Source organism: Octodon degus, unplaced genomic scaffold, assembly GCF_000260255.1.
Source record: "Octodon degus isolate 3935 unplaced genomic scaffold, OctDeg1.0 scaffold00038, whole genome shotgun sequence".
NCBI lineage: Eukaryota > Metazoa > Chordata > Mammalia > Rodentia > Octodontidae > Octodon > Octodon degus.
The window spans coordinates 2,473,163-2,486,970 of NW_004524614.1; the positions used below are offsets into that span (position 1 = coordinate 2,473,163).

At 38.7% G+C, this 13,808-nt stretch overlaps 1 protein-coding gene across 4 annotated transcripts in view; it reads left to right on the forward strand.

Annotated features, from left to right (window-relative positions):
- Positions 1-13,808, forward strand: part of Atp8a2 (ATPase phospholipid transporting 8A2) — a 726,716-nt gene that overhangs the window by 546,424 nt on the left and 166,484 nt on the right. For all 4 annotated transcript variants that reach the window (XM_023714997.1, XM_023714998.1, XM_023714996.1 and 1 more), the window contains 2 exons: positions 1,925-1,999; positions 11,828-11,950. In XM_023714997.1, the coding sequence (XP_023570765.1) occupies positions 1,925-1,999; positions 11,828-11,950 (198 nt within the window). The remainder of the gene's footprint in view (positions 1-1,924; positions 2,000-11,827; positions 11,951-13,808) is intronic.

The window sequence follows — 13,808 nt, forward strand, 5'->3', positions numbered from 1 at the left end:
ATTTTTTCTGAGGTGCTGGGGCATGTAGTACTGTGTTCCATCCTTTGACTTTCAGCCTATGAATGTCTTTATGAGTTAAATGTGTTTCTTGTGTACAGCATATTGTTGGATTTTGTTTCCTAATCCACTGTGCCAGGCTATTTCTCTTAATTAGTGAATTGAGTCCATTTGTCTTCTCTATTATTATCCTCTCTTTAAAATAATTTTTTTAAAAAGACAAGTAAAAAAAAGATTCCAAGATTTTTTGGAATCAAGCAGTAATATTCAATTATTTGTCCAATCTTGCATAACTATATCTGTTAATCTGAGCAACAGATTTGATTATAAAAATAGACAATATAACAACTACTGTTAATTAGCTATTCCTGTTTTGAAAATCTGTAACATACGTATTTTGTATGTTACCCTGTTTCTGACTTTTCTTTCTATTTGTTTTTGCTTCTGTTTTCACTCTTTAAAATAAAATAAAATTGCATTTTAAAAAAAGAGAACAAAGATTAAATTGGACGTTCTAAAATCAGCAAGCTTAGGCTGGGGATATAGCTCAGTGGCATAAGTGTCTGCCTGGCAAGCGTAAGGTCCCGAGTTTGATCTCAAGTGCAATAAATAAATAAATTAATAATAAATAAATAAATAAATAAATGAAAATCAGGCTTAATCTGGATTTAAGAATGTGTTGTAGTCATCTTTTAAACTACAGAATGATGTGATCAAAACTGTGTTTAAGGAAAACTTCTAGCAGCTGTATTGATGGATTCTTCTCACTGGGACCTGGTGAGACTCTATTCTTACCAAATATCATAAATGGGTATATTTATGTATACAGCACTGTAGAATATAATTTCCATGTGAAGAAAGCTTGGTCTGGAGGAATTAAGGAGCTGATTTTTAAAAATCTAACTCAGTAAAATTTCAATGCCAGAGTTGATTTCTGTGTGAATTGTTGTGATACATTTGCTCTCTGCTGACAGTTAAGTTTACCATAATAATAGATTGAGTTTCTCATGATTTCACTAACTAAAGTAGGTTCTGTGATTCCTTGGTGATATTTAAAAGTCTTATCCCAAATCACCAGAACCCTGTTGTATTGTATAAATAGATTTTAAATAAACAGTATTTTATACTCCATATTTATGTATCTGCATCCTTTTGAGTCTGTTTTCTGCCCACTTTCCTGATGGCTAACCTTTCTTCCACTCCACTTATTCTGCTTCTATGTCTTCTCCTAATCATAGTTGAATAATCTTTCCTTCTCTAAAATTATTTTATTTCTTTATCATGTGACACTAATTATATTCTTGGCACTTTGTTCTACAGTTGTTTTTGTGTCAGACTTACCTAATCAATTAGCATTATAGGGTACTTGAAAACATGAATAATAGTCTAACATTGTACTTGTTTAGGCATCCTTTGTTACTCCAAAAGACGATTTGAACATGTTTTTCTTATACTATCTTGAAATTTGCTGAGTCAGTAGACATCCAGTTAAAAAGGGCCAGTATTTTATGAACTAAAAACATGCATGATCAACACAGGAGTTTTTGTTGTTTTTTAAATTATGATTCTTATGTATTTGAAACTTCCCCAAAAACAAATCCTATCTATCCTATCAACTTTATAGGCAAAAAAGAATGTGAAGTTGAGACTCTTCCAGTCAATGAGAAATTAAATTGTTTTCTGTTAGCATGTGCATACTACCTCTTAAAAATGAAATGCCTTATATAAAAATTTTCTGTAAGATATTAATATTTGTTATAGTGGGAGTGTATATTCTATGGAAGAACATCCACTCTGGTCCTGGAGCTCATTATTCCTCAGCAGCTGTGTCCAGCTGGTGGTCCACATTCCCTGCTACTTCTTCAGTGAATGGAAACATTTAGGTCAATATTGATATAAAACCTCATGAACTTTTCTTCTCTTTCAGCTTTGGTTCGCCTTTGTTAATGGATTTTCTGGGCAGATTTTATTTGAACGTTGGTGCATTGGCTTGTACAATGTGGTAAGTATTCTCCCTCTTTCTGATAGCGTGCAGAACTTCAGGGACATTCCTTCACTGTTTATGTCTGCGAAGTGTATCTGAGTCAATCATCTGTGTACTTAGCAGCAGCACAAATATATCTTTAGAGCCTTTGTTGCTGCAACACATCCTGTAGAAGCCCAGCTCCCACACATGGTTTCAATCATGACACATCTTTCTTGAATAACCCCATGAAATTATTAACCCATATATCTTGGTAATAGACCCTTGTTGTTACCCTGCACAATAATTTCATGTTTTTAGCTACAGTTAAATTTTCTAAAGTTATTCCACTTCATAATTTTATTTCTGAATTCTTAAATATATATAGAAATATACATTGCCTGGCAAACGCAAGATCCTGAGTTCAATCCCCGGTTCCGCACCTACTGTCTTGTCTGTCCTTAAGAGTATCCATCCTTGTAAAAGAATTGTAGAATTCCCCTACATCAGTGCTCAAACAATGAATTTTGATTTTTCAACACCGTGAAAAATGATAATCAGCTGACTTACTTTTTCTTTACAATTTTGCAGGGGTTTTTATCACTTGACAGTGATGAATTCAAAAGCTACAAATACATATAAACTAAAAACTGGGATGTTTCAGTAGCTGCCTAGCATTTTTATTTTGTTTTGCTAGCAGAAAGAAGTAATGTGCTTATAGCTGAGTGCTTTAGGTACCCCAGAATTCCTTTGTCTTTAAGCTGCTCTCTCTCTCCCTTGGTTTGGAGTGTAGCCCTGGTATTCTGGGTTCTGGACAAGTTTAACCTGTTGAAGCAACCCTCATAAATACATGCAGATCAAAGTTGTCTAATGCGATAATAAAGCTGATGCTACTGTAAATATTTACAACTTGTGTGTATAATGATATTCACATTACCCATGAATTCAGTCCCATTTTCTGAGTAGCTTTTATGTGTACTGTTATGTATAAGATATTAAAGACTGTAGCATGCCTTGTTCCTGTGTAGTTTACATGTAAAGAGGGTTAGTGGCTTGGCCTCAGATGCTGGAGAGACTGGATTCAGGTCTTGACTTTGTGCTAAGATGACCAATTATTAACTGTATTACCTGTTGCAAAAGTGCAATACAGAGTTGTGCTGGTGACCTGGAAGACAGAGATGACTGGTGGTGAGCACAGGGTTCAACCAAAGCACTAGAGAAGCCCCTTTGGCCATCTGCCCCACAGACAGGGACTTGGGAGCCTATTCTGTATGTATTGTTAAAAGGTACAAATATTTAGATTTATAGGAGTTAAAACTACTGTGAGTGGGTTAAACTTATGCAGCTATTTGGGGAAAAGATGCTGATTGTGCTGTGATGGTTCAGTACCGAGGAGGGCTGAGGCTGTAGAATTGTCACCTTATATCTATTTTATAAGTAGAATGCTATGGCAAATTGACAACTGATGGTCAGCTTGTAATACCCAGCTGAACTGAGTCAGGGTCTCAGTGGATATGGAAGGCCCACCTGAGGACTGTTGCCAACAACATAAAAAAGAGAACTGGAAAGGAAGAGGTGTTAGGGAGCTGTTGGTTTTTCCAGCACTGTTGGTTCTCCTAGAAGGGCTCGTCATGCTGGCTTTCCTGATGGGAACTCAGATGTTCTTACCATCAGGGGAGCTTGGGATCTTGTTGTCACTGGAAATGGCTATGGTTCACTTTGGGGAAACTCTAGTCTGTGCTTTGAGCATTACTTCTTGGTTGCAGAGAGGAAGATGGTGCACTGTTCAGTGACCTTTAGAAGTTTGTCCTGCTGGATTTCTTGATATGGACTTAGCTACCCTCATCATCACAAGAGCTCGGGATCTTAGTGTCACTGAGCATGGCTATAGTACTTTTGGGGAAAGTTCTGGTCTTTACTTTCAGGGTCACTTCCTGGCTCCAGTGCAGATCCCCCCAACCTGTTAGCACAGATCCTTCAACCTGCTTGCACAGACTTTCTAGCTTCCACCACTGACCTTTTGGGCTTTCCCAGTGCAAATCCATGAGACAGTCTTGCATGAGTCATTTTTGTGGGCCATAGGTCTTCTGCTGGACTCATGCAGGACATTGCCATGGGATCCAGGCCCTCAGCTGAATTCTTTGGGTCTTTAGTGTGTGGACAGATTTCTTATACTCTCTTTGTGTATGACTTTTTGAGTGACTATTATAAAATAATCCTACAAATTATGTATCCTATATTGTTTTCTTTAAACCCTAACTACAACAGATGCCAAGCTCTAGAAGATACTGCTTTAAAACTAAAGGCATGACTGGAATAGGTATCATCTGCTCATAGCATGAATAGATTTTAGCCCTATTTCATATCAGAACATGGGGGCTAGGTTTTCTTGTTAACTCTGTGAAGGCTTGAAAAATTCAAATTAGCTCATTGAATATTTGCTCTACATAGATGCTGATATGCTAAAGAAAAGTGTTGGTCAACATATGCCCAAAGAACACATACAAGAGAATAACCGATATTTGTTTGAAAAATGTGTATTCCTGAGCTCTACACTGACTTATTGAAGAGTATCTCAGAGACACTGCTTTTCAAGCAAATTTTCCCAGTGGTTGTCATGCACATGAAAGTTTAAGACCTACAGTGGCCTTTGATCTGTATAGTTGGGAATCAATTTTGTGTATTTGTGTGTCCTTGAGTGATAGAGAAGAGGATGTTGTGGTGGAGAATGAACCTAATGTGAGATGACCATAGGCTGCCACAAATCCCAAGTTTGAAATGGGTGCCAAGAGTGCTGGTAAGAAAGGCATTTGTGCTTGGAATGCTCAAGGACCTTTGAAGTCTCCCAAGCTGGAAGACTCAAACTTTGTGAGAACAAGGAGGTGTATAGTTCATTTTCTGATGTTACCATAAAATATCCCAGGTTGGACACCTTATTAAAAAAAGAAGTTTAGTTATCTCACAGTATAAGAGGATGAAAGTCAAAGACTGGGCATCTCCATCTGCTCAGGTCTGGTGAGGTCCCCCTTGACTGTATCCAACACAGAGGAAGCAGAAAGAAAAACAGCCATGTGCAGGAGAGAACAAATGTACAGGATATCCTCACTGTAGGTACCAACCCACTCTTAAGAGAATTAACTCACTTCTGTGAGAACTATGCCACCTACATGAATCACGTTGGGGAATGAAACCTTCTAGCCCAGTTGCCTCCTACCGGGCCCTGCCTCTCAAAGGTTCTGTACTTCAGCTCCACTGTGCTGGGAACCATGCTTCTGGCATGTCACCCTATAAAGGCTGTACTCAGACCACATCCAGGTCATAGTGGGACATTTCCCCATGGAAGTTGTTTTGATAGCTTTGAAACGAAATCAGCTGCAATTGAGAGGAATGTTTCAAAAAGGGTAATAAAGAACTCCTATATATCTCTTACTCAGACTCATCAATTATTAACATTTGCATTTGCTTTGTATCTTTGTATACCATATGGGTTCACACATATTTGAATACACATACACACACACACACACACACACACACACACACGCACAAATTCTAAGCCAGGTAAGTATATGTTACGTATACAGTGCCTTATTGATTAATATTTTAGTGCATGTTTGCTAAGATCTTCTCTTGTGTAACCACAGTGTAATTATAAAATCAGAAAATTTTAATGTGGTTACAATGCTATTCTCTAATGTATGTTAGTCTGATCCCAAGATTGCCAGCAATATCTTATTTGCTAGTGTTTTTCCAGTCTATGACCCATTCCAGAGATTCAGTGCAAAAAATAGTTCATGACATGGAAAGCATTTGCTGAGCACCTTCTCTTCTGGGCAGACTTCTCCCTGGCCATTTTCTTTAAGCAGTATTTCTATTTTACCTGTTTTCTATGATTTTTTTTAAATTTTTGATTCCCCAAGGCAGAAAATCACTGGTTTTTAATCTAATTTTCATAGGAAGTTAAATAACATTAAATCAGACTTGGAAATTTTGCCACTCCCCCAACAATGATCTAATGCCTTCATATTATATTAGTGTAACATCAGGTCACCTTATCTGAAATTTTATTTCCTAAAGTTTCAGTCACCCCCAGCTAACTATGCTCTGAAAATATTAAGTGGAAAATTCTGGAAATAAATAATTTATGTTTAACTTTTAATATGCTATTTTTATAATTGTTCTCAATACGTGGTTTTTGAATTAGCATGTTACTATGCCTGATTAATAAATGAAACTTTATTATGGATATGTATGTATAGGGAAAATGCACTATATAGGCAATTTGGTGTTGTATGAGGTTTTAGGCATCTATCTGGACAGAATGAGACTACAAGGCCACCCAGGGACAAAAACGACCAGGGTCAGAGGGATTTCAGCTAAATTTTATACATACTGTGAGAAGGGGGCATCTCCAATGTTAGTGAACTATATCAGGAAATCCTGCTTTCAACCTAACATGGTTTAAAGAAGAAATCCTCATTTGTGAAAACAAAAATTTTAAAGAAATGCTTAATTAGTGGAGTTTGACAGTGTATTAAAAGAATAAAGTATTTGACCAAGTAGGATTTACTCCAGGAGCACAAAACATTCAAAATTTAAAAAAAAAATCTAAATATGACTATATCAACAAAGTGAAGCAAAATATGGTCCTGTCATTGGAGGAAGTGTAAGAGTAGGTAAGAGGATACATGAATGGGAGCAAAGTACATCATATGCATTGAATGATCCTCAAAACAAAATGTGAAAAAAAAATGTGAAATAGGGAGAGGATGTGGAGGAGATGATTAAAATAAATTATGTGCATGTAGAAGTTTTCCAGAATGAAAACCATTATTCTGTATAACCAATATGTACTAATATAAATATGAGGCAAAGAAATAGAGCTGGCCAAAAAGTATTTGAAGCAATTCAGCTACCATTTCCAAAATAAGAACTCTGAAAAAATAGACATAAGATGAAACCAATTAAATATATTTAGACTGCTTATAAAAACCAGTAGCATGTTCCCATAAATATTAAAATCCTAAAACCACTTCATTCTAAGTAAGAAACAGTCAGGCAATAGCAAGTCAATTAGCCTGCCATCACAGTATAAATTAGCGTTATTCTTTAACTTATAGTAACTGCCCAAAAGAGCAAATAACTACTAATATTGGGAAAAAAATGATCACTTGCTATTTTTTTTTATTTTCTGTTTATATACAAATACACATACAAAAATATGACCACAGCCAGGCATGATGACATGTACTTGTAATCCCAGCACTTGGAAGGCTGAGGCAGAAAGATTGCTGTGAGTTTAAGGCCAAATTAAGCTATGTAGTGAGTTCAAGTTTAGCTTGAATTATACAGTGAGACTCTGACTCAAAAACAAAATATGGTCATGTGCATATATCTGTATGGAACTGTTTATCTAGCAAATTTAAATTTAAATAATAGAATTATGAAGAAATTTGAAAAAGTAACCAGATAAGTGATAAATTTACAAAAATTATAGCTTTTTTTCTATTCTAACAATAGCTTTATTTCTTTTTCTTTACTCCAGAAGTGGACCCCTAGAGGTAGAAAAGAAGTAATAGTTCCTTTTGAAGTAACAAAGTTACAACAACAACAAAAACAAAGTTATATAGTGCCAGGACCAGGGAGATAGCTCAGCAGCATAGACGCTTGCCTGGCAAGCAAAAGATTCTGAGTTCAAGCCCTGGTACCACAAGAAAGAAAGAAAGAAAGAAAGAAAGAAAGAAAGAAAGAAAGAAAGAAAGAAAGAAAGAAAGAAAGAAAGAAAGAAAGAGAAAAAAGTCATCAGAATTTTATGCTACCTATCTGAAAAAAAAATCAAAGTGTTATTGAAGGCTATAAAATGTTTGAACGAATAGGCATCTATTTTCTCATATAAGAAGATTTAGTGTCATTAAAAGAAATAACTCTTCTAAAATTGAATAAGTAAATTTGCTATTCCACATAGAATCCCAACAGGCATTATGGGAGAGAGAAATGCTACATAAAATTATGGAACATATAAATGGAATAAATATCTACCTAAGAATACATATGGAAGGCATGTTTAGAAAAGATTTATAAGGGTAGACTTATTTTTATTAAATGTCAAAATGTTCCCCAAAGATACTGTAAATAAATCAGTCTTTCACTGACATAAAATTAAGCAAGGTTCCAGGAGATAGCTTGGTGTTCTCAGCACCTGCCTGGCAAGCACAAAGTCCTGAGTTCAATCCTTGGAACTGCACGCCATGCCAGCCCTGGAGCCCCAGGTGCACTGTGCTGGCTACCGAAACCGAGTGTGGTGGTGCATGCCTGTCATTCCAGCACTGGGGAGGCGAAGACAGGAGGATCACTATGAGTCCAAACTGTGTAGCAAGACCCTGTACTGAATAAATAATTTTTTAAATATTAAGCAACTTATTCAGAGACTCTAGAACTAGATCCAATTCTAAATTTCAGGACTATAAGAATTTATAAATCTTAGTGGGAATTTTTTCAACTAAAGGGGAAAAGTCTTGATAAATTAATTGTAGAAAAAAATGGACTTTATACTATATAGAAAAATAAGCTGTAGACATATTAAGGATTTAAAAGTAAAAAATAGGGTGCCAGGGAGATGGCTCAGTAGAATAAGTGCTTCCCTGGCAAACGCAAGGATCTGAGTTCAATCCCCAGTTCTGCCAACATAAATAAATAAATAAAATAAAAAATAAAACCTTACGAATTCCCCAATATACCAAGCTTGGGACCTTGCACTTGCCAGGCAAGTGCTGATGCTGCTGAGCTATCTCCCCAGCCCTCCCTAGTATACTTTTAAAACTACATGTTAAGTTCTAGAAGTGAGAGATTTCTGTAACCACAACTGGACACCTGAAAGCTATTGTTGACCATTTAAAGTTTAAGAGCATTTTAACCAGGCTCAGTGATGCGTGCCTATAATCCCAGCACTCTGAGAGACTAAGGCGGGAACATAATAAATTTAAGCCCAGCCTGGGCAACTGAGCACCTTAGAGACACTCTATCTCAAAATTATAATGAAGTGGCCAGGATGTAGTTCAGTGTGAAAGCTCTAGAATCAATAAATACATGAATGGATAGATAAATAGATAGTTAGATTCAATAAAAGCTGAAAGCTTTATGTTGCAAGAGAAACCATTTTAAAAGAAGATAAACAATGTGTTTAAAGAGATTTTTAAAAATAAACACCAAATTGTGATCTACATTACCAGAGAAATCTTAGAAAGGGAAATAAGGCATTAAAAGAAAATGAGCATGACCAAACTAGATACTTCACAGATATTTTAATCTGCAAATCCTGATGACCAACAAATGAACAGAAACATGCTTTTACTAATGGGTCAGTCAGGAAAATGTACATTATTTAAGGTAAGAGTATCATTAATTTTCAGTCTGGAAAATATTAAAAGACCAATAGAACTACTTCTGATAGAAAAGCCGGTTACAGTTGTCCTTTGTAAGTGGAGACATAAATGTTTGGAAACTTTTTTTGAAAGTAACTAGCAACATCTCATAGAATTAAAACTAAGTGTTTCTTTTAACCCCATGAACATACTGCTGGGACTCCTTCCCATGGAAGCACTAAAAGAGAAAGCACATACAGTATAATATAGGTATTTATCACGTAGGTTTATGATATCAAAGAATTGGACAACAAAATGAATGCTTGTCATTGGGCAAATAGCTGAAAAAATATAGTACATCCATGTCATGAATTATTATACGAGCTTTAAAAAAGGCTACATTAGTGTCAAACCCAAGAGACTCAGAGGCTTTCCACAAAGCATTGTTTACTAAGAAAAACTATGAAGAAGAAAAGTGTATGTAATATTCCCTTCATATAAAATCATGATCTCCAGCCAGTCTAGGCATGCATGTGCAATGTGCTCTAAACAGGATGAAATCTGATAGGGCAGATGCACTGCTGGTGCAGTGATACAAGGAGGGAGTAGAGTTTAAAAGTGAAGGAAAACACAGCTATGTGCAAGTAATAGTAGTGACGGTATAGGCCTAGAGAGCATGCAGAGCCTCTCAGCAGTGTGTTAGGAGCACCTTCATCTACTCACAGAACAGTTTTTGTTACTGCAAGAGAAGGGAGTGCGGCAATTCTGCATCTCCTCCACAGCCTGTGACACATGGAAATCCCAGGGCCACTTTCCGTCTGTTCTCACGAGCATGAGATTCACCCTCACCACACCTCTGCTTGCATGATCCTGAGAGGCTTGCAGGAGGCTCTTTTCTCTGGCCAGATACTCACTCTCTGAATAAATGGGCTCAGGACTCTTTCAGAGCCTCAAGTCTTGTTCCACAGCTGGAGCGCATCCTGGTTCTGTGGGTAGGAACTCGCTAACATGATGCTGAGCAGTGAGTGAGCCATCTCTGTGAGCCACGCCAGAACCAACTGGGAGAATGACTCAGGGACCACAGCATGTCACAGACTGAAAGCTTTCAAATCTCTTCATCAGCACCTGGCTCCACCTTTGCAATACACAATGCTATGGACATCAGATCCCCATGGTATAAGGGAAAAGCCAGTGTCTTAGAAAACACCAGCTGCCCAAGAACTCCAAGCACCAGGAGTTGTTTGTCCTTCCTCCTGTTCTTAGCTTCTACCATGCCCTCCACCTTCCCCTGTCCTGTGTGTCTTGCAGGTTCCCCCTAATGCACTCCTGGATGCCTTCAAACTCTGTAAGGATGCTCTTCTCAAAGGTGTCCTGACCCGCGGGTTAGTCAACGAAGGTCACCTGGGAGAGGAGCGGGGAATGGAGGAGGGGACAAAGGACAGGAGATACGAGAAATGGAGAAAAGACAGGATTCTGAGCAAGTCTCGTTTATTCAGGGCAGGTACTGGGTATATAAAGGGAGTATAGGAATGAAGAAGTCTCCGCTCTTGATGTCAGCAGGTATCTAGGCAACAGAGGAAGGTCCCACCCCTGGGGCATAGCACATGACTCACAGGGAATGGGCAAGGTGGGAAGGAGCAGAAACTTAACTCAGCAGGGGAATAGAAACTTAAGAAAATGGCTGACACTATTATAAAATGGATCCCAGTTAACGGCTTCCCACAAAGGGAAGGCTTCCTGGAGGAACCCTCATCCTGACGAATCCCTGACCATCCTGTCCAGCCCTACAGGTTCAGTACTGTGCAGTTTTGCATACTCACTGAGGCAAGAATCATTTCTTGGCTCTTCCCATCCTTCTCTGTCCTCTCCCTGCCCCCAGAATGTGAGAAATTGTGCAGAGCCCTGTGTTTTATATGTTTATCTGTACATCTGTTGCGCTTTTTCCCCCTTCCCCACATGTGCAGTAGACAAGTGTTCTGGAAGTCAGAACTTGCTTCCTCTCCTTTCTTGTTCTGTTTTTAAATCTCTGTGTTCCTAGAGCTTGACACAATATCTGTCCCATAACTCATTGACAATAAATGTCTCTTGGATGAATAAATGGATGAGGAACCTTGTGCTTCCTGAAATTTGAGGATAAAACAGGATGGGAAGTTGTAAAGCTGTGCCTCAGCCACACTAACAGAAAATCTGACACTTCCCAGAGCTAACTGTGTGTGCTTCTTCATTACTTGCTTCTACAAAGAAGAGTAGTTGTAATTTAACAAGATTTCTTTGCTCATCAAATATTTATGTTTTTAGTGCTCGATGTGTTCATTTTACACAGATTAACAGTAATAAAATAATCTTTCATTTATTTTCTTTGTTTGGAGGGTTCAGGGGAGTGATGAATCATGGAGTCTCAGGTTTGGACTTGACTGGCAGTTAAGTCATAATTCCAGAGAGCTGAAACACCGTTGCTGTGTAAATCGGAAGGGCTGCTCTTAAATGGCTCTTTGTCTTCACACAGATTTTCACTGCGTTGCCACCCTTCACGCTGGGAATCTTTGAGCGGTCTTGCACTCAGGAGAGCATGCTCAGGTTTCCACAGCTCTACAAAATCACCCAGAACGCTGAAGGCTTCAACACAAAGGTAAACAGGGTGCAATTACAGAAATGCCACTCGAAGGGACAGCCCTGCCTCCCGGACTCAGCTCCTGTCACCTGCCTGTGAGATACAGGATGCTTGAGAGAGAGCACTGGGGAGGCAGTGAGGCTGGCACATGGCCCTCCACAAGCCCGGTGCATTACAGGTGCCATTCTGTCTCCAGGGCCTTCGCATCCCTCTTAGCTGACCCCGTGGGGGGGAGTAGCAGCCTCCAAGGCTCTAGAACCAGCCTCACGTTAACAGCCACATGAATTGAGCCAGCCAGAAGCCTGCCCCATTGTGGCTGGGCTTTTCATTTTAAATAAAATGCTTATTAGCTAGTTAATAAGACTGACTAGACACAAACACAGGCATAGCATCACTCATTGGTGTTCTGTTTTGATTTGGTTTGGGTTTTTTTTTTTCCTCTCAGAGAAGAGAATCAAAAGAAAGACCCCATCTAGGAACAGATTGAGCATCCCAGATATGACATGCCTGGCACCAAAAGTGTTTCAGGTTTTAGAGTCTTTTGAGGTTTTGGAATATTTGCATACAGACAATGAAATATTTTGGGAACAGGATACAGGTCAAAATACAAAACTCAGGGCTGGCAGTATAGCTCAGCAGACTAAGTGCTTGCCTAGGTAAGCACAGGGGCCAGGATTCTATCACTGGCACTGCTTGCCATGCCAGCCCCACCTTCAGGCATGCTGAGCCAGCAATGGAGTCTGGGTGTGGTGGCACACGCCTGTAATCCCAGCACTAGGGAGGCAGAAGTCAAGAGGATCATTACAAGTCTGAGCTGCACAGTGAGACCCTGCACCAAAAACAAAAACAAACAAACAAACAAAAAACCTTAAAAAAAGAAATACAATACTCATTTACGTTTCATATACACATACCTTTGGATAATTTCTTAGAGCATTTTTAATAGTTTCATGCATGAAACAAAGTTTCATGGTATGGGAATTTCCACTAGTGGGTTCACATCACTGCCTCAATGCTTTCAGATTTTAGAGCACTTTGGATTTGAGATTGTTGTTTAATGGATCCTTAGCCTATATAGGTAATTATAAGAAGGACCAAGCAGGAGTTGGGTAGGGTGGGAGATGAATCCAGCGGTCTCTGATGTCAATTAAGGCCTTTTGCACAGCCTGCAGTCACACTAACAGTGGCAGAGTAGTTGAGAGCTTCTTAAGCAAAAGCAAAGCATACACCCCACTTGCAGAAGAGAGGAAATGGCCATGTTTCTGTGCAGCAGGAAGTTAGGAAGTTTAACAGAAGCCCATTGCCCCTGTGGTTACAATACTGTGTGCTGGTTATAGTCACCATTGGCTTGAGGAGAGCTATTGGGCTTTGGTAAAGAGAACAGAGAGAGCCTTCTCTGTAGGCCTTGGGGTGCGAGCCCCCACCAGGGCCCCTTTCTGAGCCTGATGCTGCTGAGAGTGACCATGCACAGCTGGCTTCTGCTTCTGCAAGCTTGAGAGACATCTCTCACATTGAGAAAAAATAAGACATCTGCTTGATTTTACTGTCTTGCCTGTGCAAAGAGACTTAAGTGACTATTAACATATTTGTTTTCTGTGATTCTATTAATGGGAAAATATGATGTGTTTCATCTGCATTGTTTACATAAATCTATTTACGATTTGGTTTTCAATCAAAGGCCTTTTGAGGTACGAAATAAGTAGAAACAGACCAGCGTCAGGTTTCCATGGCTCTATAAAGTCTTCTAGAACTAAGCCCTGACACTTAGTTGTAGGAACGCTCTCGACACTTGTTTGTTGTTGTTTGCTTGTCTTAATTTGTTTTTGATAGAGAGGTCAGGGAAAGAGTAGGACAAAAATGCACATTTAAGATCAGG